Raw genomic sequence first — 26,994 nt, 5'->3', positions numbered from 1 at the left:
CTTCATGTTTTTTTTATTCTTTTATTTTTTGACATACCATCTAAACCTCTTGACAGTTTTAACAAACTATTTTCCTATTTTTAAGTCATTGGGGCTGTATTATAGTAGTTAGTTCATTTTTGAAGGGAATGCATGTTGATTTTATGTGATGTTTTAACATGGTAGAGCAATAATAAATTTGAATTGTTAAAAAAAATATGTATTTTATACTGTACACTTCTCTTTCTAAGTGTAAGTAAAACCAACTGTAAGCTCTTAATGTAAACCCTAATGTAAGAGGTTTCATGAAACACAATAACAAATAACAAATCAATACTCAAAATAATTAAATATCGTTATTGTCTATTTAATTATTTAACAGCAACTGGGAGTAAATTATGCTTCTTTTTGAGAGCAGGTACTAAAATGTCAGGATAAATCTCCGCCTGCACCCAGAGAGTCCATACCTCAAATAAACTTGGGTGATGAGTGGCATTAGCATTATTTAGCTAAGCTGTGTACTTTGGTAGCTGTCTAATTTTGTAAGATAAAAATGGATATTAAAGCGAATTGAAAACCATTTAGCAAACTACACAAGTGGCATTCTCATTTTTTAAAAACGAGCACTGTAGTTGTGATTTGTTAGAAAACAATGGTTCCACAGCAGTGGTTATATGAATTAGAGGCTAGCAGCAGGTAAATGATACAAACATCCAGAAAAAAAGGAGCAAACAAAGACATATTGTCACAGGCTGCATTCTTAACCATATCCTGCTATGCTAATACATTTGTGGTGAAAACTATTTTGCATAAACTGTTAGCTAACTGGCTAGAGGGTTCAATTGCTACACAAAAGCCCTATCTGTGGTTGCATCCCAAACCTTGTCCAACCATTCTAAATAGTATAACACTATAGCTTATGAGTAGGTGCCATATTATATTTACACCCTATTTACTACAGTAGCATGCAACTTGTAACACAGTCACAGGAAACAGTAATGACCTAACACTGATTGCTAAAGGGTAGCTATCCAGTGTAAATTGTTAATTAATCTCCCCTTTAATTGTCAACTTAATCTCCCATGTCATTGTTTGACGAAAATAAATGTCTTATAAAAATATTGACCCGCAGCTGAAAGTTGATGTAAGCGTAGCGAGTGAGGAGCCTATCTTCCTATCCCATGCAGGGCTAAATTTCTCCACAAGCATGGGCTCTGTCACATTGGAGCGTAGATCACCCACATACAGTGCAGCCATAATGAAATCTGGATTAATTTCACCTAAAGGAAAAAAAAAATCTGACTCATCAAATCAGTGGTGGAGAAAAGCAATTGCACCAAACCTACAGTTTTAAACAGACAAACATTGGTATAAGTACACTAAAAATACTTTTCTTATTGGAACAATCAGAAGAATGATAACTCATAAAGAACTAAAGGTTCTTAAACTTAATAGTAGGATAATGAGATTAAAGAAAAACAAATAATAAAATTAAAGCCGCAAGCAGCATTTTCAGGGGCCCAAGCACACATTACGGGCAAACTGTTTGGCATATCAACAACCTTTTGAAAACTTTTGTCCAGGTTGGTCTGAAGATGATGTATGCCAAATTTCGTGTTGATTGGGCATAATTTGTAAGAGGAGAAGAGAAAAAAGATGGTCGACAGGAAGTACACTTGAATTTCAGATGCTGGTGTGATTTCACTTCAGCATATTCCAGGGAATAATAGGAAAAAAGAACTGAATTTTGCACAAATACTACAAATGCTATAAAGGAAAAAATGAAAGTTGTTGCAATTCTTGATCACAAGGTGGGACAGTCACAAAACTTCTTTGGTTACTTCTTTGTTTATATTCTTTGGTTACATCCATTCAGGGCATGGATCTTGAAGATGTGATACGTTCTGTGATGATAGGGAGATATAGGTAGCTTTTTGCATTTGCCAGTGAGTTACAGGAAAACGGTTTTGAATACCAAAATTCCTTTGATAAGTTTTGTTTAGACAGGTCTCAAGATGCAGTGAGCCAAATTTGGTGAAGACAAAATTTGGAGGAGGGGTAGCAAAATGGCACTTAGATGAAAGCATTTTTGGCATGCTGTTGTAACTTTTGACCAGTAAGTGGTACTGTCATGATATTTGTTGCATAGCCTCAGGGTCGTGATCCTGAAGTTGACTAACAGGTTTTATGTTAGTGCACAAAGACATTTCTGAGATGCAGCCTCACATCTTGTTTGGCCACTTCACTTGGCACAAATTTGGTCTGAATGTTCCTTAGACCCTCCCCAGTGTGCCAAATTTACTTGACCAGCTGAAAATAGAAAGTCTTTAAGTCCTTATTCTTGATTAATTTACTGTAATACAGACCGCAATCTCTTGTTGCAATTGTGTTTCCATATTACTGATGTTAGCTATAGATTGTGTATTGTTAGATAAAAGTCAGTAATGTATTACCTTAGCTTAGCCTAGGATCTTAATTTTAATCTTAAATAAATAAATTAAACAAATAATAATGAAACACTCACTTTTTGTTGAAATCGAGCAAAATCCCAGTGTAGCTCCTATCTTGGGTGAAGTGTTCGACTTCTTGTTGCTTCAGCGGCCGGGAATGAGCAGCACCAACTCGGACACTTCACCCAGGAAACACAGAGGCCACTGCCAAAAAGCTGCGGACCGGCTCCCGGTTACCATCGAACATACAGCGGATGTCACCCCGATGATGACACTGAGATAGGAGCTACACTGGGATTTAGCTCAATTGCAACAAAAAGTGAGTGTGCTTCATTATTATTATTTTGCTTTAACACGCTAAGGCCACAAGCTAAGCTAAGGTAATTTGCACTTGTGCTTTTGCCACAGGTAGATAGCTGAGCACACACCGATTCTCCTTCATCTAGTAGGATATATACACTGGTGAATTTTATATAAGATTGTTCTCCCTCCAGAATGTTTAATTTTAGCAGCAAGAAAACTCTTTTGTTGTCAAAAACAGTAGAATGATAATTGCGGCACGCATGGTACTATGGAAACGTAAGATAAAACGGAAGTATGTATACACTGCTTTGTGGAAAGGCGGAAGCTTTCTGACGTCATTGTGAGAAGGGTCTATAGAGAACGTCTGCCGCATTTGCTCTGGACTAACCGAACTGGAGCCTTCTCGTATAATCGTCTCGCGATATTACTCGAGAATCTCGCACTGCTGGTTCTGTATTTAATTTCAGCTAACATATTCAAGCGTGTCCGATATACAGTGTCGGAATGTTTACCTAACTGATTTTGAACCGCTGAACCCATCTAGCGCTTGTACGGGGTAAATTAACATCCAGTCCAACGTAAGAGATATTGGGAAGACCACGTTTCGGTGCCTAATTGTGTTTTTGGTCAGCATGTGGTCAAATAAAGATCTCGACGCTAACGACAATGCTCTAGTGAGCACTGGAGATGCCACTTTGGACAAGCTGGTAAATCAGTGGATCAGCTGGGATAAGGTTAGTGTTTATTTTTATTAGATACATTTTGATTTCCACCTTTTTTCCATTAGATGTTAAATTCGATATGGGCTTTGGGTCAGACATAGTGACGATAATGTGATCTATATACTGTACCGTGTCATAGTTTAAGTTTTCTTTAAAGCAAAACTTCGGAAAGATTAAAATTTATGGTCACTTCACAGTTTATAGGGTTTACATAGCATAACTAGTATAAACGTGCGCGGAATTATTAAGTTTCAGAGCTTCAACAGCAAAGCAGTAAAATAAGAATAAAATATAGAGGTGCAAACATTGTTTTGTGCGTAATACAAATAGTAGAACTGTATATTGAACTGTGCCTTCTACGGTATTTTCTGTATTGTACAGGAAAGTAAATTGTCTGTGTGTATGAGACTAAGGCTCCTAATATATTTTTATTCCCTTCTTTGCATAATTGCAATATAACCAATCCAGCTTCATCTTCATAATGATTAATTAAATTCAATTTCAACTGAATTATATCGTACAGAGTTCACACAGAGATCTAAAGGGCAGTCTTACTAATTTAGTATATGAGACAAGTCACTTTCTATTAATGTGCTTTGTCATCAGTGGTCAGTATTTTTATATGGCTCCTGGCTGTTGGATCATTGCAGTGGAAGCTCTGCTTATGAATTCTGAAGGCTGGAATACATGCGCAAACACTTTCTTTGTGATTCATTCAAATAAAATGCTGTAAATTGATTTGAAGGTGGCAGCCGATCACTGAAATGTAAAGTTCTGCTTCTAAATATCCACCTACCTGCAAAGTTGAATGTCAAATTAAACAAAACAAGCTATAATTTATATGCACACGGAGGCTATGAGGCAGACATTTAAATTAGTCTGCAGGCTAAATTCTGCTGCTGGGGAGTACATCTGCAGCAGCACTTTTGGGGTTCAATGCATTGCAAGTGCACACTGAATGCACCATCTAGGTTTAGGTCATAAAGCATTGCAAACTGCAAATACAAACTATAAGCTATTGCATAAGGGCTTCTTGAGAAAACAGCATTTCACAAGTCATAAATTACATGTTCATATGAAATTAATGAAGTGACAGCACCAGCATCAGAGATTGCAAGGTCTGTCTGCATCTTTTGTTCTATAAGTAATTTTAGTCCAAACGTAAGGGGTGAATGCATGTGAATCTGCACCGTGTGCGGATGATATTGTGTGAAAACCTCCATGTATCTTTCAGAGCAGTTACACAGTCCGTATGAAATGTAGCATATTTTTTTCAACCAGAAAAGTGTTCTCTTAAACTCCACTGTTGAGTCCTTGGATTAATTGAGGATTTTCTTAAACCTGCTGGAGACATGAATTAGCCGAGTTTTAAGACAAGAAGATTATTAAAAATCTAATGAAAAATTGTGTTTAGCACAGATATTTTAATATTTGATAGTTATATTTTGTCTATGGGGATATTATGCAGGCCTTAGGAAAGTTTAATTTCACATGGTATTCTTAAAATGTCTTTCCTTTTTAAAGCTAAAAAAGATGTAACATGTTGTACTACTGTTATTAATTTGGTGTTCAGAGAAACGAAATAAAACTGTAAAGTAACCCATACATCATATGATTAAAAATGACATTTCTGTCTATTATTGGCCTGAAAGGGACACAGACGTACATCTAATGCATGCTTGGACATAGGAGTATTGAATCACAGTGCCTCGTACTATATCTTCTGTGGCCCAAATGACTCAAAACGCTTGTCATTGTCTGAATTTGATGATGTACCACACTGTGATTAATTATATACAATAAATACAGTATGTTATATTAAGGAGCATATGCTCACATATATTGTACACATTCTGAATTAAACTCTTTGTCTGCTTTCTGGGTGGGCTAGTTGGCCTGAAAATGAAATTAAAAAGTTAAATCTGTAATTATGTATGAATCTGGATCCAGCTTGTAAAGTGTAATTGCAAAAGTATTCACATACCATAGCAATGGCTAGCAATCAAATTGCTATGGTGAATACAGCTTAAACATCAATAGTAAATGAGAATGTTTTAATGACTCTACTAGTGTTGTATAGAAAAATCTATATTTTTCACATAACGATTCTGAATATTTGAAACAGTTTCAATACTGATTTTCTGCAGTACCGATTCACTGATACCAGTGGCTTTTTCTCACTCTCTTCTCTCCGACAACGAGCTGACACACACCACGTTGCCCACATAAGCCCGCCTCCACTCACTCACTCACTCACTCACAGTGCTGTCTTCTCGCCACTCGTCTCATTCGCTCTGGTTGAATAGCGTTTTGTATGGGAAGCCAAACAACTCAAAAGCTGTTCCAAATTTAGCTATTCAGAAGAAGCGTGCAGCACAGACTAAATACCTGTGCGACCCACTGGGTAGCGCAGCGGGGACCAATTAATATGCATGACACACTGGGCAGTGCGGGTGGGCAGGTTTTAAACGTGCTGCACAGACCAATTCGGAACTCCCAGCATGAGATCTGCACGACCCACTGATCAGTGCAGCGCAAAATAAACTGGGACACTAAATAGATAATCATTTGATTACTTACAGCCATGCAGATAGGCCTACAGTTACGTATTCCTGCTCTTTAAAGATAAACAGTTTGAATATGACTATGAATAAAACTTGGGACTATTTAAAGTAGTTTCAAATATTCTCCTAGCCCTGTTCGCCATCTGTTATAGGAACTGTTGATATAAGTAGTATTTTATAGTAAAAATTTGTGGAAGAATTCAAATGAATTTGTGCTGCACTGCTCAGTGGGTCTCTCAGGTGTTGTCACTCGTGCTGGGAGGCCAAAATGGTCTGCACAGCCTGGTTAAAACCCACCTGTACCATGCTGTCCAGTGGGTCACGCATGTCAGTTGGTCAGCGCTGTTCTCTTCAGTGGTTAGCGCCACGCTAGCCAGTGAGTTGTGCAGGTATTTGGTCCTCACTGTGCGGTTCTTCGGAGTAGCTCAGTTTGGGCCAGCTTTTGAGTTGTTTGGCTTCCCATAGAATTGTTATGGCGTTAGAAAGATGGCAAGTGCATAGCCTCTGCAACCGGTTTTGGTGGATACAGAAAACAGCAGGAGTGTTATTTGGAAATATTTCGGATTTGAGGAAAATGAACACGGAACGCCAAAGGACACAAGCAAGCCAATATGCAAATGTTGCTACAGAGCAATTCTTACAAAAGGTACTAACAACACTAATTTAGCAAAGCACCTGAAGGATGACACGGTTGGTAACAGCTCCCATTTCAACACCAGTGAAGGATTATACAAGATGGCCCAGTAAACTGTTGTTGATAAGTTTGTTGTCCTGTTACAAGTAGTTTGCTAGTTGGTGTCATTGTAATTGGTGTCACTCTTACTCACCTCTGTAGAGAACGTCTGTATATATGAGAATAGTAGTTATTTCCATTTTTTTTTTTTTACTCATTTGTTACTTGAAAATTCACAAGATTGCACTGCTTTTGTTTTTACCTGCACTTTAGTGGCTTTTGCACTTGACAGCTGTTGACATGGTGTGGAGTGTGTGCGAAAGATATTTATTTTTGCTTGAAAATACACAAGATTGCACTGTTTTTTGATTTATTTACCCTGCACTCTGTTGCCTTTTGATTAAGTGACAATCTTAGAGGCTTTTGAACAAGTGCGCTACCTCAAGAAGTTTTCATGAATGTAAAAATATGCATTGGTGTCATGCTGTAGCCTTATTATATTTATCTTTTAATAAAAATCTGCAATTTTATGCCCTTAATGTTCCCCGTGGTATCGGAAATGGAATCGTATATCGATATTTTTCAAGGTATTGTATTGATGTAAATCTTTTCTGGATGATTAAAATGCTTCAGCTTCACCAGAAGTACAGTAATATGTTTGGAGAATCTGGAGACCAAGAGCCAGGGTATAGTCAAAGAGATGGTTTATTATGCTCACAGAGACACCCTGGGCACTACAGCGTTTCGTAGTCTCAATCTTAGTCTAAACATAAATTGGACGCAGTTGGCTTTTGTACGTGAAAGCAACATACCCAAGGTCAATTAAGAAAAACATGAGAGAAAAACATAAGACAAAAGATAAAACGCCTTGACAAAAAACATACTCAAGGACAGAAACCCAAAAACTTCATTGGACCATGAGTAAGCAAAAATCACATTGAACTGATCTTAAATGATTGAATCATAATCATGGAAAATAAGGAAAAATATTTCACAATATCCAAGTTGGAAATTCCAGTGTTGTGACAACACTAAGCTCTATCCAGTTATTCAGTGGGCAGTGGTGGCTTTTCAGTAAAGGCTCTTGGTTTCTGATTGTAAGTTTGGGGGTTCCAGCACTGCCAATCTGCGACTGTTGGGCCCTTGAGCAAGGCCCTTAACCCTCTCTGCTCCAGGGATGCTGTATCATGGCTGACCCTGCTCTCTGACCCCAACCTCCTAACATGCTGGGGTATGCGAAGAAAAGAATTTCACTGTGCTGTAGTGTATATGTGACCAATAAAGATTCATTATCATTAGTTTCTTTTGATGCTCCCTTGCAGGTTCTAGTATCTGTTTTTCTGCTTTTATAGAGACTAATCACACAAATCTGGTCTCATTCCTCAAGATTATATATGAATCATGCATTGGATGTATTGCTATTAGATCTGAGTTGTTATTTGGCCTGTATAAAATGTTTTGTTGGCTTCAGCTTTGCTTTGGAATTATATAGTACAGTCTGTGCATAGTCTCAGCATTACTGCCCTTCTGCAAGAAGCAGACACCGTTCAGGAAGCCTTTTAATAAACAACGGTAATGTAAAATCTCTTGGCTGCCCACTGTATGACTGAAGAAAATGTAAACAGTTACTTTTGTTGACCCCGACATGATCTGAACATGTATATAAAGACGTGTTTGTATAATTCAGACTTTCTGCAGACTGTCACTTTATTGTTTCAATGAAGTATAATGACTTTTTGGCATCTACTTACGCTCTGAAGTTTTTTGTTAGGCTGAAAAGATTGTTTGCCATGACATTAACAGGTTTAAAAAAAAAAAAAAGGAAATAAGATTTAGTGATGACACTTAGGGCTGGGCAATATAAAATAAAAGATCAAAATCTAGATTTTTTGTTTAAATTTATGAATGATTGTCAATTACAGTTTCGTTGTTTGTGTGTGTGTTTACATAATGCAATAGTAAAATTCTGCAGTTTATTTATTAAAATGCACTTTGAAAAATGTAAATGTGCAAAAATGGCAGCATCTATAGCAAATAATGGTTCTGTTAAATATATATATATAAATATATGTAATGTATGTAGGATATTTTAAAAAACCTTTTTTTTTTTTTTTTTTGCACATTTGCTATAGAAGGCACTCGTACACACCTTGGTGAACCCTTCTTTATTGACAGAGTAAGTGGGGACCATATCTCCTGTCATGAAATGCAACTGCAAATCTGTGTTGTTTCCCTTTAAAGAATATTCTTTTACAGAAATAGAAAGTATTCCAGTTAAACAAAAAGTAACATATCATGGTATAGTAATTTTGTAAAGATGAAAAACAAAGGAGCCAATTAAATTTTACCCAAATATAGAAAAAATTAAAAACAAATTTACTTTGTTAATGAGCGATTTATCAATATTTGGAAGGGTTTTATTGTCAAATGCAGAAGGAATATCTAGATATGTGTATATTTTTTATCATTAGATGTCCCTCCTAAGGTGACTAAGGATTAGACAAGATACTTTATGACTTAGTTTGGAGGAAAAAGCCACATTATTTAAAAAAAAGGAGGTAATTTGAGCACTAAAGAGCAAGGGGGCCTTGAGGTCTTAGATTTTGGAGCACTTTCAAAATTAAATGGTTGATGGAGTTTATGAAGGATTAGAAAAGTATTTGGAATGTATTTCCTAATTATATATTTAAAACTCTTTGGGGTTTCTACTTTTTGTTGAAGTGCAATTTTTGTTGGCATAATTCCTGTCAAATTGGCCAATTTCCATAAACAAACCCTGTTAGCATGGAATTTGATCCACAAGCACAATTTATCACCACACAGTTATTTCATATGGAACAATCAAGATATACTATTTAAAAACAAATTACTGTTCTATTATACTTGGTTCAATGAATGGATTGTTTTAGTAAGGCAGTTTATTAATTCGAATGAATATTTGTTTTCATAAACTGAATTTCTTCAAAAAAGGATTTAGAAACTTGTATTAATAGAAAACTGGGATATGTGAAAGAAATTTGTGTATTCGATGTGCTTTTTAATTTTCAAAATTAGATTTTGGTATGTAAGCAATAATACATTGTTCAGTTACTTATTTTATTAGGTAAACACCATATACATAAGAATAAATGGATTCTTTGTAAACCAAATTTAATGAATTTTATAAGTAACTTTGAATTATACATAAACTTTCTGGAACAAACAAATAACAAAAAAAGCACTGAAAATATGCAGTGTTTTAAAATAATTGAATTTTGTGTAATGAATTTTGTCTGGCAGCACTAATGTTGTAAATAATGTAACCATGTTCATTACCTGTTTTTCTTGTGGCATTGAATAAAAAATAAATAAATAATGAAATGCAACTGAGAAGTCAACTTGGGGTATTCTTCTCAAATTCGAATTCCTTCTCTGATTTATAGAGTGACGTCAAATCAGCATGGTTGCACACAGCATTAGAAATAAAGTAAAAGTTTTAAGTAATACTTTACATACAAGTATTAGATAACATTAGAAAATATACATCACTTATCAGAGCTAGCTGCCTAGATTGTTGCTAACAAAATACGAACATGGAGGCTTCCATTTTCCCACTTTCTGTTGAACGTGCTGTGGTCGAAAACAATGTAATTCCACTTAGAATGTCATGCAGCATTGTATTTTAGATAAACTTGTTCATTTGACTTTTCAGAGCTCTATTCCATACATCTGAAGTGATATTTGCACATTTCTTTGCTATGATCTCGGTCCTCGGCAAATTGTTGGCTGTTTATCTTGGCATCTTTATTATTATTATTTTTTTTAATCTAAGCATGCCATGTTTGGGAGTAGCACAGGCTGTAGGAGACTGTGTTAAAAAGACTGTGCTTTTCCATTGTTTTGGTTTTAACCAATGCATTGGTAACTTTTAACCATTTATGGATGTTTTAATTAAAAATGTAAATATGCATATATAAACATAACATTTCGATTAGAACATGTTGAAAATAGTGTTAAAACATTAATTAAAATTATCTGAATTAATTGTGAAAATCTCCCAGCACTAATGACACTAAAGAAAATTCTCTAGTCACCTTTTTCAGGACTAACTGTGTGTGTGTGTGTGTGTGTGTGTGTTTTGTTTGTTTGTTTGTTTGTTTGCTTGTTTGTTTGTTTTGTGGTGCTGTTAGAATGCAGCAACGCAGGCACAGATTAAAAGCCTGATCCAGGAAACCCATGTAGAAGAACTCAGGAGGAGACTGTGCTCACGGTTGACTTTTGGAACAGCTGGATTAAGAGCAGCTATGGGAGCTGGATTTTCCCATGTTAATGATCTCACTGTCATCCAGTCAACACAGGTTTGGCTTCAATTATTATATTTTATATATACATAATTTTATACAATAGTTAGTTCTGGTCCAACAATTTGATTGCAGGATGGTTGCTGTCCAAGAGTGCTTTCCTATAACTGTACTGGGACGTTTCATTGTGGGTATCCCTCCTCTTGTCTGTGTTCACCATGTACAATTCCATTTCCTAGTTTGAAACTGTTATTGTTAGTGACATCATCAGCAGACAAACAATTCTTAATGGAATGTAACTTTTGAGTGAAAATATGAAAATAATACCTTTAACCAGAATGTATAAATCAGTGTCCGCTAACTAGCGAGCTAGCTGATGGGCTATAAAGTGAGTGTGGCTTCTTCAGGATCTATTTCCACTAGCAGAACAAAAATAAACACAACATTTTTGGCCATATTGTGTCAAAAATGTCAGTTACTTGATATTAATAATGAACACAGATTCTTGTTTATAGAACTGATGTATAAACGTAACATCGCACTAGCAATCAAGTTGTTATACTGAATATTGGCACAGATGTGATTTATCTGTAGGCATGAGCCCACAGGGTGCCAGAGGTAAGAGAAGAGTATGAAGATGGGAAGGAACTCCTCATGATCCAAAGCATACCAATTCACCTTATGGTGTGGGCATGTATAGCTGCCTATGGTACAGCATCCTTGTATTCACTGATGGTGTGACTGCTGACCAAAGGAGCAGGATGAATTCTGAAGTGTATAGGGCTACATTATATGCTCAGATTTAGCAAATACTTCAAAACTCATTGGAAAGCACTCCACAGTGCAGATGGACAATGACCTGTAGCATACTTCGAAAGCAAACCAAGGCTTTGAATGTTCTGCAGTGGCCAAGTGATACACTCAACCTGAATCCGATTAAGCAACATTTCACTTGCTGGAGGCAAAACACCACAAGAACAAGCAGGAACTAAAAACAGCTGCAGTAAATCCCTGGATGATCATCACCAAGAAAGAAGCCCAATCTCTGGTGATGTCTATAGGTTCCAGACTTGAGTCACTGACTGCAGAGTATTTGCAGCCAAATATTAAAAATGACAATTTAATTTATGACCATTTAGTTTTGGTTTCTGTAGCACATATAATAAGTCATGTAATTCTTATAACTTGCACCTTTCACTTGTAAATATCCTCAAATGAAAGCCAAACTTTGAGCTCATATTCATAACTTAATTTTATATACAACATGCGGTGGTAGGCAGCTAAAATGATGAACATATGTCTGTGTCCAAATATTTATGGACCAGGGTATATTCTGGCAACATGGCATGCATTTCAATACAATAGGATTCTATAGTATAAAAAATGTTGCACAACTTTTAAATGCATACACACATGCACTCACACAATACCATTACAACACATCGACAGACAGGACAGAAAAATAACATTTATTAATTTATTTGCAGTCGCGAATTTTTAAAATTTTTTTTTTTGGCTTTTTTTTTGGGCATATTTGGACAAGCAAACATTTTATCATCTTTGAAATAGTGCCTATTAATAAAGTTGATATACTTGCACAAAACCACAAGGAAAATTACTTTTTTCAGTCATTTATTCAACAGAAATGGCAATAGATGTGACATTCTTCTGTGAAAAATGTAGGTACACCCTTGGCCTCAGAAGCTAGTATTGACCCCTTTAGCAGAAATAACGTCTTGTAGGCATTTTGCATAATTGTCTACCAGGCTTCCTGGAATTTCAAAGATGTTTGAAGGTTTTCTGGCAAGTACTGCCCGTTTCAAATCCCCCCCACAACATTTCAGTGGGATTCAAATCCAGGCTTTCAGGAGGCCATTCCATAATCCTCCATTTCTTCTTTTTGAGCCATTCCTTGATGGATTTGCTAGTGTGCTTAGGATCATTATACTGTTGAAATGTTCACTTTCAGTTCATCGTTAACTTTTGGACAGACAGCCTCATATTATCTTCAAGCACACTTTGATATGATGCAGAATTCATTGTTAAATCAGTGAATGCAAGCTGCCCAGTCCCTGAGGCAGCGAAGCAACCCCAAACCTTAACATTTCCACCACTGTGCTTCGCAGTTGGTATGAGGTGCTTCTCCCATGCAGCTCAAATTTGTGCAATCTCTTTCTGATTGTAGAAGCATGCACTTTGACACCAACAGTTGCAAGTCTTACTAGCAGATCCTATGATGAAATTTTTGGGTTTTTGGAGACTTCTTTTTGCATCAGATGGCCTGCTCCTGGGCTGAATTTGCTGGGACGGCCAGTCCTGGACAAACTGGCAGTCATTTGAAATCTACAGCATTTGTAGATTATTTTCCTTACAGTGGAATTATGTATTTTAAATAATTTTGAGATCTTTTTAATTCCCTTGCCAGACTCGTTGGCATCCACATCCTTTTATCTGAAGGCCATATAGAACTCTTTAGATATTGGCATGATGACACCACACACCTCAATAGCAAAGGGAACACCAGACAGTAAATATGAGCATTTTAAATAAGACCACCAGGTTCCACCTGCATTCCCTAAGCAGGTTCTAATCACCTGCACCCAATATTGAACACCTGATTCTAATTTTATGATTAGAAGGTGTAATAAATGTAGGGGTGTACTTACTTTTTCTGTGTGACTGATATTTTTGTTTTTTTTTGTTAATTTAAATTGTGAAAATTACTACAAAATGTTAATTTTATGTGTTATTTGATAGTGTATCAACTATATTTATAGGCATTGTTTCGAAGAGGATCAAATGTTTGCTTGTCCAAATATGTAAAATAAGCCAACAGTTTACATGGGGTGTGCTTATTGTTTCACATGACTATCTATCTATCTATCTATCTATCTATCTATCTATCTATCTATCTATCTATCTATCTATCTATCTATCGCAGAATGTATTTGGTCTGATTTGTATACTTCCATACATAATCCTCCAGAATGATTGACATCTTCAATTTAAGATTGAAAAAAATACTTTATAAATTTTGCTGTTTACAATTTTTATTTTCAGGGACATGAGTCATTGCAGAGTTTATGAACTGAGTTTCGTTTCATAATATTTCTTTTGAAGCCTCCCTGTGCTCTGCTTTTCTGTACCCTCTGAAGTAGGGGAGTCACTCTTCTTTGTTCAATTTGATTAATAGTGGCAATAATTCCAGAGGGTATTATTATATTTTTTCAAAATGTGGTAAATCATTTCCTTTTTTAGCCTGAATCTGAGTATTCTGTAAATCTGTATCACATGCCAGTAACCACCTGTGCAATTTCATTATAGGGGATGTATGTATACTTGGCTAAATGTTTCCCTGATCTGTGGAGCAGAGGTTTGGTGGTTGGATATGACACACGAGCACAGGAGTGCAGTGGCTGCACCAGTGAACGGTAATCAACATTCATAAACTTTTCACTTGCACATTTAAGGTTTCACATGTATAAACATTTTTATTTATTGATTGATTAATTGATTAACCAGTAGATAGTTTTTTGCAATATTCAAATTCTAAATATTTTGTGTGCTATTGTGAATTATCAAACAATGTTCAATATATTTTAGAAATAAAATTAATTACAGGCATGTGTGTTATGTTTATTATGTCTTTAAAATATTTATTTGATAGTTTACTTAATTTGGGCTTCATTCACAAGGATATTTTAGTTGTAACTCGCATCTTACCGTTAATTCAGTGAGAACAATTTGTTAATGGACAATAGGCACTAAATCAAGGAAGTGAAACTTATCAATGTGGTTTCTGATTAATACAAAAATGTGCCCTTTGCCATCCTAATACTCAACTAAGTAATGGACTGTACAGAAAATTTGTCTGCATTGGTTTCCTTATATTACCACCTTTTTGTTTGCAGACTTGCAAGTTTGACTGCAGCGGTCATGCTTAGTAAGGGTGTTCCAGTTTATCTGTTTTCAACATATGTGCCTACCCCGTTTGTGGTAAGATACTATGTTTAATAAGTTGTTTTGAATTGCATCTAATATGCATAGTTTACTCATTATGTTTTACTTATTAAATAATTTAACCTTTGCAGCCCTATGCTGTAAAGAAGTGCGGAACTGTTGCAGGTGTAATGATCACTGCCTCTCACAACAGAAAAGAGGATAATGGATACAAGGTAAACAGTGGTCCTCAATAAATGCCAAGTCATTGAATGCATTGGATGCAAATTTTTTAAAATAGTTTTTTACTATAAACTCTTGTATCATAGTCTCTTATTTGGTACATATTCATGTGTTATAAATGTGTGCCTAAGGTCAGTGTATGAAGTGTTTTTTTATTTTATTTACATTTTCTTTTAAGGTATACTGGGAGAACGGTGCTCAGATTTCTTCTCCACATGATAAGGAGATCCTACGTTGTATAGAACAAAATGCAGAGCCCTGGGCTGAGTCTTGGAATCAAGACCTGGCTGAGAGCAGCTCATTAAGGACTGATCCACTGAAAGACATTTGCACCTGGTATATGGAGGAGCTGAGTACTCTCTGCTTCCATAGGTACTGTCTAACACCACTGCTGAAAAAAAGATTTTATATGCAGTATGTAGTTATTTAGAGATGTAATTCTTTTGTTCTAGAGAGCTCAACACACAGTCTCCCTTGAAGTTTGTGCATTCATCTTTTCATGGAGTTGGACATGCCTATGTCCAGAAGGCGTTTCAGGCATTTGGCTTTCCACCTCCTATCCCTGTACCAGAGCAGATGGATCCAGATCCAAACTTTTCGACTGTCAGCTGCCCTAACCCTGAAGAGGGAGAGTCAGTTTTGGTGAGAAAACGAAACCAAGATAAGATAAACATGAAGACTGTCGTGCCTGTTAATAACTGAATTCTGTAGAGTTTCAGTGGTTACAAATGTATTCAGAAGCATGAATTTCACCATACAGCTTGAACCAAGGAAAGGTTTTCACACATCAACATCTGTAAAAGGCTCTAGTGTATATATAGCCTGTCTGTTTAAATAAAAAAACAAACAAAAAATAAGTTATGTGGTGGTCCACATGAAGTCACTGACAATTAAATCCACATTTTTAAATCTACAGTACATGCACCAACAGCAACAACCAAGGACCAGTCAGTGCAACTAAAAAGCATTTAACCAAACTATATCACAGTTCAGCCAGCGATCACAATACTAACTGCACCCCTAAAGCATATGCCAGAAAACCCAAGATGATCGTTTCAATACATGATCATTCCAATAAAATAACGATAACATTCTATACTTTTATGTACAGAATATTTATTTTTGTCTTTAATAGAAAAAATATTGATTATATAGCCAAATCAGAAATGTTATAATGTTCAGTGTCCTATTACTGTATAACTATAAGGCTACTTCATTTAGCCTTATCACCAAATTTAGTATTTATAGCACATGCTACAGTGTCATGTTGAAATCATACATTGTCTTATTTGCTCCTTGCAGGAGCTGTCTCTTCGCCTTGCTGAGAGAGAGGGAGCCAGGATTGTGCTGGCCACAGACCCTGATGCTGATCGCCTGGCTGTTGCAGAGCAGTGTGACAAGTCAGTCATTCTTGGTTTTAGGCCCACACATAGTAACTTGATATATCTACTAATATATACATAGATATAGTACTTTGTTTGGTACTTTAGACAAAAAAATATATAGGCATGGAAATTCCATTATTAATATTTGATGGAACATTTATTTAAAAAAAATTATAATATTATAACATTAACTCATTTGTTAAAAAAAAATCAGAACCTTATGAAACGAAGGCCTAAATTATGCATTTATGTAAGGATTAATTACCGAACAGGTCCACCTGGGCACAGGCCCAGGATGGCCAAAGCGAAATACACAATATGATTTGATGATTTTTGCGTGTTAAATGTGGGCCATTAGCGGTGCTGAGAGTGGTGCCTGTTGAAGCATTTTGTGCTGTGAAATATTATGTTACCCACATTGTGCTCCTGCGGTGTGTCGTTTTGCTCCTATAAATATGTAGTGCGAAGCCTAAACACAAGACCATTAGTGAGGTCAGGCATTGATGTAGGTCGAGGAGACCTGGGGTGCAGTCGGCTTTCCTGTTTATCCTAAAGGTGTTCTTTGGGGTTGAGGTCAAGTCTCTGTACAGGCCACTTGAGTTCTTCCACTCTGACCTTGGCAAACCATGTTTTAATGAACCTCACTTTGTGTACAGTGGTATTGGCATGATGGAACAGGTTCGGGCCCCTTAGTTCCAGTAATTTTGTAGCAACAGTTTGGGGAAGGCCCATGTGGGTGTGATGGTCAGGTGTCCCCATACTTTTGACCATACGGTGTTTTAAAAAAAAAATTATTTATTTATTTATTTATTTATTTATTTTTTGAATGTCATGCTGAGTGTAATTATCACAAAAATAATGAAATACAAAACTCTGCATTGATTAAACTCTGTATGCACATTTTAGTACTTTCAAAAAATGATTAATTTACCTAAAATTTTAACCTCCTCTTCTCAAATAGGTGCCGAGAAATTTCCCATGGCTATCATGTCATTATTTTGTTGATAAAATAATATTTCCCCCCAAAAAAATTTGTGGGCAGATGTGGCTGGAAAATTTTTACTGGGAATGAACTGGCTGCTTTGCTGGGCTGGTGGATGCTGTTAAACTGGAAGGAGACTCACCCAGATCCAGCTGAGATTGAGTGTGTGTACATGCTGGCCACAGCAGTCTCCTCTAGAATCCTCAAGACCATGGCAGAGATGGAGGGCTTCCATTTTGAGGTTAGTGAAAACCGTAAGGAGGGCTATCATCAGTGAGAGAGGAAAACCATTCTATTTGTCTTTTATCAGTGTATGATGGATGACTGCCACAGCTAAGGCGTCTTGCCCTTGATATACAGTACGTATATTTGATGTAAATTAAACACCTTGCATAATGCCCGGTTTGGGGCTTTACTCAGAATCTCTTGTGCTTTATTGTATTATTCAGTATACTACTGCTAATGTCTGTGTAAGTGTTAGGCAAACACTCAAATTATCTGCATTTATATAATTGCAATTAAGTGTACAGTCAGTTCCAACAGTCCAGTTCCAGCACTCTTGGTAAAGTTAAAAGAAGGTAAAAAGCTATGAGAGAAATCCAAACCTTAATTGAATTTCATATATTCTAAGAAAATCACAAATAAGACATATAAAATATATATTATAGATTTGATTCATATTTGTTAAACTTTTGCACTCTTGTCGATTGAAAGGCTGCCTGTGTCCTGTTCCATTTGTCCTGTTTGACGTTTCACCATCTCAGGAAACACTACCTGGCTTCAAATGGATTGGAAATAAAATCCACGAGTTAGCTAAAACAGGAAAGGAGGTCATTTTTTCCTTTGAGGAGTCCATTGGTAAGTAGACATATACATTTGTAACAGAATACCCATATAGTAAGCCTGACGCATACAATATTTCCATTTCTCATGTCATTTCTTTATTATTAATTGTTTAACATTAAAAAGCATATTGGGTCACCAGTAAACATGGCTCTGTTTTCTCAGTTTCTTGCTCAATCAACACCATGGTCAACTGTAAGAAGAATAACATTTACTTATTAGGTGCAATGCCAAAGTTAAACTACTTTTGATGCTCGTATACTAATATTGGGCAATGACAAAATCTATTTAAATTAGTTGCAGGTAAAGGCAAATATATGATCATATCCCTTTTAATGTGTTTGACTTTTACCTAACCAGAAATTTGCTGAGCACTTAACCTGTTCAGTAGCTCTATCAGTAGAACTGAAGTGGTTTTTTTTTTTTTGTTTTTTTAAAATTTTTTTATATATATATATATATATATATATATATATATATATATATATATATATATATATATATATATATATATATATATATATATATATATATAAATTTATTTATTATTATTAGTATTATTTTAATCAGTGATACAGGATATGCAGTTAAAGAAGTATTTCATGTATATCCAGTGCCCTCCACTAATATTGGCACCCTTGGTAAATATGAGCAAAAAAGGCTGTGAAAATTTGTCTTTATTGTTTAACCTTTTGATCTTTTGTTTAAAAAAAAATGCACAAAAATACTCTGCTCTCATGGATATCAACAGTTGCAAACACAACACAGGTTTATAAAAAAAATATATATTTGTTAAATATAGGTGTGCAACAATTACTGGCACCCCTATGAATACATATGAGAAAAATATATTTGTAGTATATTCTCATTCATATTAAAAAAATTTTTTAGTACATTTGGGTGACTAGGAACAGGAAATTTTTCAACCATGACTTCCTGTTTCGCAGGGGCATAAATATGAGGCCATGGAGGGGGGTGGGGTGGGGGTGGGGTGTGCTGCAGCAGATGCTGTCCCTGATGCGGACTGAATGTGGTCTCCCAGTCAGAAAGTCCAGGATACAGTTACAGATGGAGGTGTTCAAGCCAAGCAGGTTCAGCTTTCCAATCAGGTGCTGAGGAATGATTGTGTTGAATGTTGAACTGAAGTCTAGGCCATCAAGCGATGGCATCATCTGTTGAGCGGTTGGGTCCGATACGCGAATTGCAGGGGGTCCAGTGAGGGGGCAGCGGGGTCTGGAGGTGCCTCATGACGAGCCTCTCGAAGCACTTCATGATGATTGGTGCGAGTGCAACGGGACTGTAGTCATTGAGGCAGGACACTAAAGACTTCTTTGGCATGGGGACAATGGTGGTGGCCTTGAGGCATAATTTAACGACAGCGCTGCTCAGGGGGATGTTGAAGATGTCCGTGAGAACATCTGCCATATGGTCTGCACATCCTCTGAGCACTCTGCCAGGAATGTTGTCTGGTCCAGCAGTTCTCCGTGGGTTGACTCTGCATTGAGTTTTCCTCACTTCAGCCATGGTTAGACACAGTACACAGTACACGACACCGGCTTGCTCAATTGGGATTAATTCGCACTTTTACTATCTGTATACCGTGTTTATACATTTCTGTAAAGCTACTTTGAGACAATGTCTCTTGTAAAAAGCACTATACAAATAAAATTGAATTGAATTGAATACCTGGTTTTTAGAGGGGTGGTGGTCTTCCTTGGCAATCACATCACATATGCGGTATGATGGGCAAGAATTGCAGAATTCAAGTTAAGCGTATTAACCACAAAGCAAAAAAATTGCTAATATTGTTGCAGAAACTTTTGGAAAAAACTCATCCATCACTCATCAAATCATATATCTTGACACCGTCCATCACCAAGACATGCGTCTATTCCTGGGGGAAGTCTGTCCCTGCAGAAGCAAGTGCTGTTATTTTGGCACTGGATCATATTATAACTTTTCAACAACAGAATTCTCTAATAATGACAGACTCGGAGTAATGTTTTCAAACTCTGGCACCTCTTAAAAACGAACAACCAGTTTTTGTAGAAACTTTAAATGGACTGCAGCCTTTGGAGGCACAGAATTTGAGTTATTTTAGTTGGGTACAAGGGCATTGTTGAATTCCAGGGAATGAGCATGCAGATGCTGCTAAGGAGGCCTCATGAAAATGAGGCCTCCTTAGCAGCATTTTCAAAAAATGCCATATTTCAATCAGACCTCAAACCCATTAGAAACTCATGTCTTCAAAAAATGGTAAACCGATTGGGATCAGTGTAGTACAATAAAAAACTTCATGAAATCAACCCTGCTGTTGGCAGAAAATGTTGTTTCTACTTGGATAATCACTGGAACCATATCATCTACACCTGTTGCTGAATAGGTCACTCCAGAATCACTCACAAGTTTCTGTTAACAGGTGAATATCCTCCTTTATGATTGTGATGGCTTCAACTCCTCTAGGACTTTTTTTTCCCTCTTGGTTGATTCATATAAATATTCATAAAATATTTTAATGAATTGAGGACAGATTTATTTTTAGTTTTTATTTTTATATATATATATATATATATAAGATAAACTTTAAAATCTTTTGTACATTTTTTGCTGCATTGTAACCTGTTTCCCACTATGAAAATATTTATGGTAGCTATTTTCAAACAAACAAGTATTATGGTTACTAAAATTTTCTTAGAATCAGAATTAGGGGCAGGCTTGAGTTCCAGCATGTTCAATGTCTACAGGAACAGAAATGTTCTTGCTGCAGCTACAGTAGCTGCTACTCACATTTTTCTAAGACTTCTTTGCTTTGACAAAGCATATAGAATTAACCACTAATTGTACCACTAGATGTCAGCATTGAACTACTAATATGATTTTTCACCTGGGCATTCATAAATTTGTTTCTCTGTGGAAGCTGGCTGATTCCTCAAAATATCACCAGAGGTACTTTGGAGTATTGGACACTATAACAACTTTTCTGCCAGTACTTTTATACACCATCCTAATTTTTTTAAAGGCTTTACTGATTGATATAAAATTACTGGCAGAAAGTAATATAAAACATTAAATTCCTAAGTGAAGAATTACTAGTTAAGAATTAATATTTCAATGCTGAAATATTGGTACAATAAAAATTAATAGCAGCAAAGTATTGTAAGAAGCTTGTAGAAGACTACTTCAAGTGTTTGATACAAGTTCAATCAATTTAAAGGCAATTCCACCAAATACTAACGAAGTTTTTGTAAACGTTTGACCCACTGAAAATGTGATAGTAAATAAAAGCTGAAATAAATTAAATATGCCTCTTGGCTATTGTTTTGAAATGACTTCTTATGGAAACAAAGTACAGTCCCCTCTGAAACTATTGGAATGGCAAGGCTAATGAAATTGTTTGTGCTATATAGTAAAGTCATTTATGTTTGAGATCAAAATATGGATACAAGATGTGAATTTAGCATTTCAGCTTTTATTTCTTTGGTATTTACATATATATACATGTTATGTCATAAGGCAAGCAAAAGTATAGGAACAAATAAGTCTTGAAGTAAATTAAAGTAAATAACACTTAACATTTGTTTGCATATCCCTTGGTTGCAATAACTGCATCAAGCTGGCGACTCACTGGCATCACCAAATTGTTAGTTTCTACTATGGTGATGCTTTTCTAGGCTTTTACCACAGCCTCTTTCAGTTTTTGTTTGTTTCGGGGTTTTCTCCCATCAGTCTCCTCTTCAAGAGGTGAAATGCATACTCAATTGGGCTAAGGTCTGGTGATTGACTTGGCCAGTCTAAAGCCTTCCACCACCACCCCCCCCCACCCCCCCTAAAGTCCTTTCTTGAGTTGGCAGTGTGCTGTGGATCATTGTCTTGCTGCAAGTTCCTCCTGATTAATTTGGATGCATTTCTCTGTAAATTGGCAGACAAAATGCTCCTGTAAACTTATAAATTGATTCTGCTGCTACCATCATGAGTTACATCATCGATAAACATTAGTGAACCTATTCCGGAAGCAGCCAAGGAATGTTCTGTACTTATATAGTGCCTTTTAACCTTGTTGGTACTACAAAGCGCTTATTCATCCATTCACACACTCGTATACCATCACACACACAACCATGGAAGCCCAAGCCATGACACTACCTCTACCATGTTTTGGATTATGAGCAGGTCCTTACTTTCTCCACACTTTGGTCTTTCCATCACTTTGGTAGAGGTTAATCTTGATACCAGAACTTTTGTGGCTCATCTCTGTATTTTTATTTGTGAATTCCAATCTGGCAGTCATATTCTTAAGGCTGATTAGTGGTTTGCATCTTGTGGTATGTCCTCTATATTTCTGCGTTCAAAGTCTTTGAAGAGTGGATTGTGATACCTTCACCCCTGTCCTGTGTAGGTTATTAGTGATGTCAGTAATGACTGTTGTTTTTGGATTTTTCTTCACAGCTCTTGCAATGTTTCTGTTATCCACTGTTGTTTTCCTTGGTTGACACCATTCAGTGTCTGTTTCTCAGTACACCAGTGGTTTCTTTCTTTTTCAGGACTTTCCAAATTGTTGTATTGGCTATGCACAATGTTTGTGCAATGCCTCTGATTTGATTTTCCCTCTTTTCTCCCATTGACAGTTCTTTGATCTTCATCTTGGCTTATCCTTTTTAACAAAAAATGCAGTAATCACAGGTGAAACTGAAGGCTAAAACCTAAAGCAGATGTTCGGTGCTATTAACTGTTTAAACATTCAATCTAACAGAACATACCTGGGTAACAAGAAACACCTGTCAGTAACATGTTCCAATTTTTTTTGCTCGCCTACAAACTGGATGGTCTGATACAAAATATGGTATTTTCTATGTCGTTTAACACATCTACATATAAATACCTGGATATAAAATCTGAAATTTAAAACTATATCATATTCGTCCTTTGATCACAAACCCAAATGTCTCCAGTCTACAGCAAAAACAATGAATTGGCCTTACTGTTCCAATAGTTTCAGAGGGGACTGTAAACCCTAATTGTCCTTTCAAGAAGTTTTTGTAGCCTATGTAATTTATGGTTACTTAGCTGTGCTTGTGTTTGGTGCCAGGTTTTCTGTGTGGAAGAATGGTCCCTGATAAAGATGGAGTTAGTGCTGCTGTAGTTGTTGCTGAGATGGCAGTATATTTGCATACAAAAAATGTAACACTTAACCAGCAGCTTCAAAACATCTATGAAACGTGAGTCCTGCTTTTTTTTTTTTTTTTTTTTTAATCATTCTTTTGTTGTTGTTAATGCTTTCCAAGAATCCCTTTAAGTGATGTAAAATAATAAATATTAAAATTAAATGCAGTCTACTGTATATTTATCAGCATTATCCAGTCAATCTTGTTTCTTGAATAATCAAACGATATATGCCAATGCATGTCTTTTAAATATAAGTATTAATTCTCTAAGCCCTTAAGGCACAAGTTTTGTGAGATTATGTTGTGTAATGGTGTCTACAAACATGTTGATGTATAATATGTCAAGCTGCTATTCATTTACATGCAAAATTTGCTTATGTGGCTGTTTGTGTCGTGACCACTTTTTTCCACTGTTTTTGTTCAGTTATGGCTATCACATTTCAAGAACTTCCTATGTTACCTGCAATGACCCCCCAACTGTCAAGAGAATATTTGATCATTTACGTAACTTTGAAGGCGAAGGTGTTTACCCAAAGAAGTGTGGCGGATGCTGCATTACACACATCAGAGATGTGACTACAGGATATGATAGCAGCCACTCTGACAAAAAATGTGTATGTATCCTCTTGATATCAGTGGATATAATGCATGATAGGGTATGGTTTTTTCCTCGAAGTTATCTTGAGATGGACCGAGTACAAGATGTTGTTTTCCTTGGCTGTCACAATTCGGTGTCTGTTGCTCAGTACACCAGTGGTTTCTTTCTTTTTCAGTGCATTCCAAATTCTTGTATTGGCTATGCACAATGTTTGTGCAATGCCTCTGATTGATTTTCCCTCTTTTCTCCGCTTCAAAATTGTCTTGCTTTTCTCCCATTGACAGTTCTCTGATCTTCATCTTGGCTTATCCTTTTTAACAACACATGCAGTATTTACAGGTGAAACTGAAGACTAAAACCAAGAGCAGATGTTCAGTGCTATTAATTGTTTAAACATTCAATCTAATAGGGCACAACTGGGTAACAAGAAACACCTGTCAGTAACATGTTACAATATCTTTTGCTTTCCTACAAATTGGGTGGTCTGATACAAAATATGCTATTTTCTATGTCACTTAACACATCTAGATATAAATACCAGGAGCATCACTGCAAATCAATGCCAATGGTATTTGGAATTGGTCTGTACTAGGATGACTCTGCCATTTCCACATGAGGGCTCACTGGTTGGTTTGATGACAATGAAAATCATATGTTATGGCCTTCACTGATCACAATCCAATTAAACACATATGTGAGATTTTGGAGTGACATGTTAGATAATTTTTTAAAAATGGAAATCTTTGTACCTCCAGTACAGTTTCAGAGACTTGTTTTTATATTACAGCTAGGCTAATGACAAGATAATTATGTACACTTGTAGCACCTGCTAGCTCCGAGATTCTCAGCTCCAGTTCTGGAAGTGCCATGCCCTGCACAGTTTAAGGTTTTCCATACTCCGTTATGCAAATACAGACTCTCATATTCAGTAGATCAGTTCATTATGAAGTGCTTAATCACTTGGAATATGTGTATGTGGAGAGTAGGAAAAGCATCAAACTGTCCGAGGCATCATGTTTCCAGGACTGGAGATGTTTGGGGGAAAAAATTCATACTAAAGAATCTGTGATTGTATGTCATCTTCTCATAGGTCCTACCAGTGTCCAAAAACAGCCAAATGGTGACATTTACATTTCAAAATGGTATTGTTGCCACCCTTAGGACTAGTGGGACAGAGCCCAAAATCAAGTACTACACAGAGTTCTGTGCACCACCTGGAAAAAGGTACATGTCTTCAAGGGGCATGAAAGGAGTTTTTCAGACTTGATTCATATTTTGGATACAAATACAGTATGTGCAGTATGCAACTCTAAGAAATGTGAGATGTTTTTGGATGGGAGGATGAAAAGAGAATTTCTTTTAAAAAAATAAATAAAAAAAGAGGAACCAAAATAATTTTTCTTATCCTTACAGAGATATTTCAAGTCTTGAAGAGGAGTTAGCAAAAGTGACCTGTGCTCTACTGGAGGAGTATCTGGAGCCTGAGAAGAACAATCTGATCCAAAGATCAGTATAGCTCTGTCATACCAGGAGCAATTGGGCAGGCATCTTTGCGGTTTAGTTTCAACTTAATATAATTTCAATGCCTGCAATGTTATCTCACTATAAAATTATGTCCAGCTTTAATTAATTCATTGGTGCAAAGGTCTTAAGGTGTGAAACATTAGAGTCAGCAAACATGCCTGTTTCTGCCATTATGATTTATGTATCCTGGCTGTTCTAGTGTCATTATGTTGAAATGTCCTTATGGCTTTATCAATTCCAGAAAACTTTGGTTAATTATCAGAGGCTAACTAATTAAATTAACTAAATAAATTTTCCTAATATGGAATGTCAGTTCCTGTGTTTTAATGTAGTGTCCCAGTGGTTGTTATAATGATCTGGGTTATTTGTCATTCACAACATAGTGTTCCTTTCACTAAAGTTAAAAACTGATTTTGCTCAGGAGTACATTATGCCATAACTGTCCAGCATGCTACTGGGAGATTATGTAATGCTACTCTGCTGTACTGCTTTATAGAATGGGCAAATTTTAATGAAAACATCTAGGATTAATAGAACACCATGAAATAATTTTATGTAGTTTAAGTTAGTGATGGTTGAATGGATAGTTTTATCAATTACTAAATACATTAATAGTGTAGATTTTGATTGCAAGCATTATCCAATGTAGTATATTTAGTTTTTCTTAGGCACTGCATATCTCTGTGCGCACCACAGGTTTGGCATAGTCATTGAAGGAATGTCATGGAATGCAAGGTTACATTTATTAATTGTAGATAAATTATGAATTCATAAACAATTCAGAAAAGGGAAGACCTCAAAATCATGGATGCTATGTTTGTGACTGATAATTAACTAATTTCACATTTGTTCGTTATCGACAATTGGGTGATCATTTGAAATGTGAACATGTTGGAGTTTGATGTTCTTTGCATACAAGTGACTTGCACAGTAGTTCATAAGGCAGGAAGACTCTTGCTGCTTGCAATGTACTGAATTTTCTTGTGTGTAGTATTACTCTACAGATATCTATTTTTTTTTTTTAAAGACGTATATAAATATTTCAAGAGATGTTGACAGGCTAAATATTTATTTTGTGTATTCTTGACACTGTACCTATGGGCAGAAAGCACATACTGTTGGCATTGTATAGTGGTGCAAAGAACAGTTTATTTTAGATGAATCACCAAGAAAAATATTTTCTTTATGGTATTATTCTAAGGATGAGTACAAATGAAATATTTATTTGTGGTGATACTCCAAATATATTCAATATATTGCATTTGTTCCATAACAATTACATTTCTGCTTAAGTGAATTTAATTAAATAAAATATACAAATCACACTGTTGTCAAAGAGTACATTTT

The 26,994-nt window shown here is 36.0% G+C and overlaps 1 protein-coding gene across 1 annotated transcript; it reads left to right on the top strand.

Annotated features, from left to right (window-relative positions):
* Positions 1-3,086: 3,086 nt before the first annotated feature.
* On the top strand, positions 3,087-26,972 carry pgm2l1 (phosphoglucomutase 2-like 1). The gene is made up of 14 exons (XM_017491639.3): positions 3,087-3,466; positions 10,861-11,028; positions 14,296-14,402; positions 14,883-14,967; positions 15,063-15,146; positions 15,332-15,525; positions 15,606-15,795; positions 16,456-16,553; positions 17,581-17,761; positions 18,285-18,378; positions 23,450-23,579; positions 23,950-24,139; positions 25,214-25,347; positions 25,537-26,972. Exons 1-14 carry the CDS (start codon positions 3,365-3,367, stop codon positions 25,637-25,639), a joined length of 1,860 nt encoding a protein of 619 aa, XP_017347128.1. The 5' UTR covers positions 3,087-3,364; the 3' UTR covers positions 25,640-26,972.
* The last annotated feature ends 22 nt before the right edge of the window (positions 26,973-26,994 follow it).

This window comes from Ictalurus punctatus, chromosome 17 (assembly GCF_001660625.3).
Source record: "Ictalurus punctatus breed USDA103 chromosome 17, Coco_2.0, whole genome shotgun sequence".
NCBI lineage: Eukaryota > Metazoa > Chordata > Actinopteri > Siluriformes > Ictaluridae > Ictalurus > Ictalurus punctatus.
This window is presented reverse-complemented; position numbering and strand designations above follow the sequence as displayed.

Bases quoted from the DNA above. Each gene is read 5' to 3' on its own strand.
- pgm2l1 (XM_017491639.3), top strand. From the start codon at position 3,365: ATGTGGTCAAATAAAGATCTCGACGCTAACGACAATGCTCTAGTGAGC. The intron at 3,467-10,860 runs GTTAGTGTTTAT...TGGTGCTGTTAG, and splicing joins AGTGGATCAGCTGGGATAAG to AATGCAGCAACGCAGGCACA. The intron at 25,348-25,536 runs GTACATGTCTTC...TTATCCTTACAG, and splicing joins TGTGCACCACCTGGAAAAAG to AGATATTTCAAGTCTTGAAG.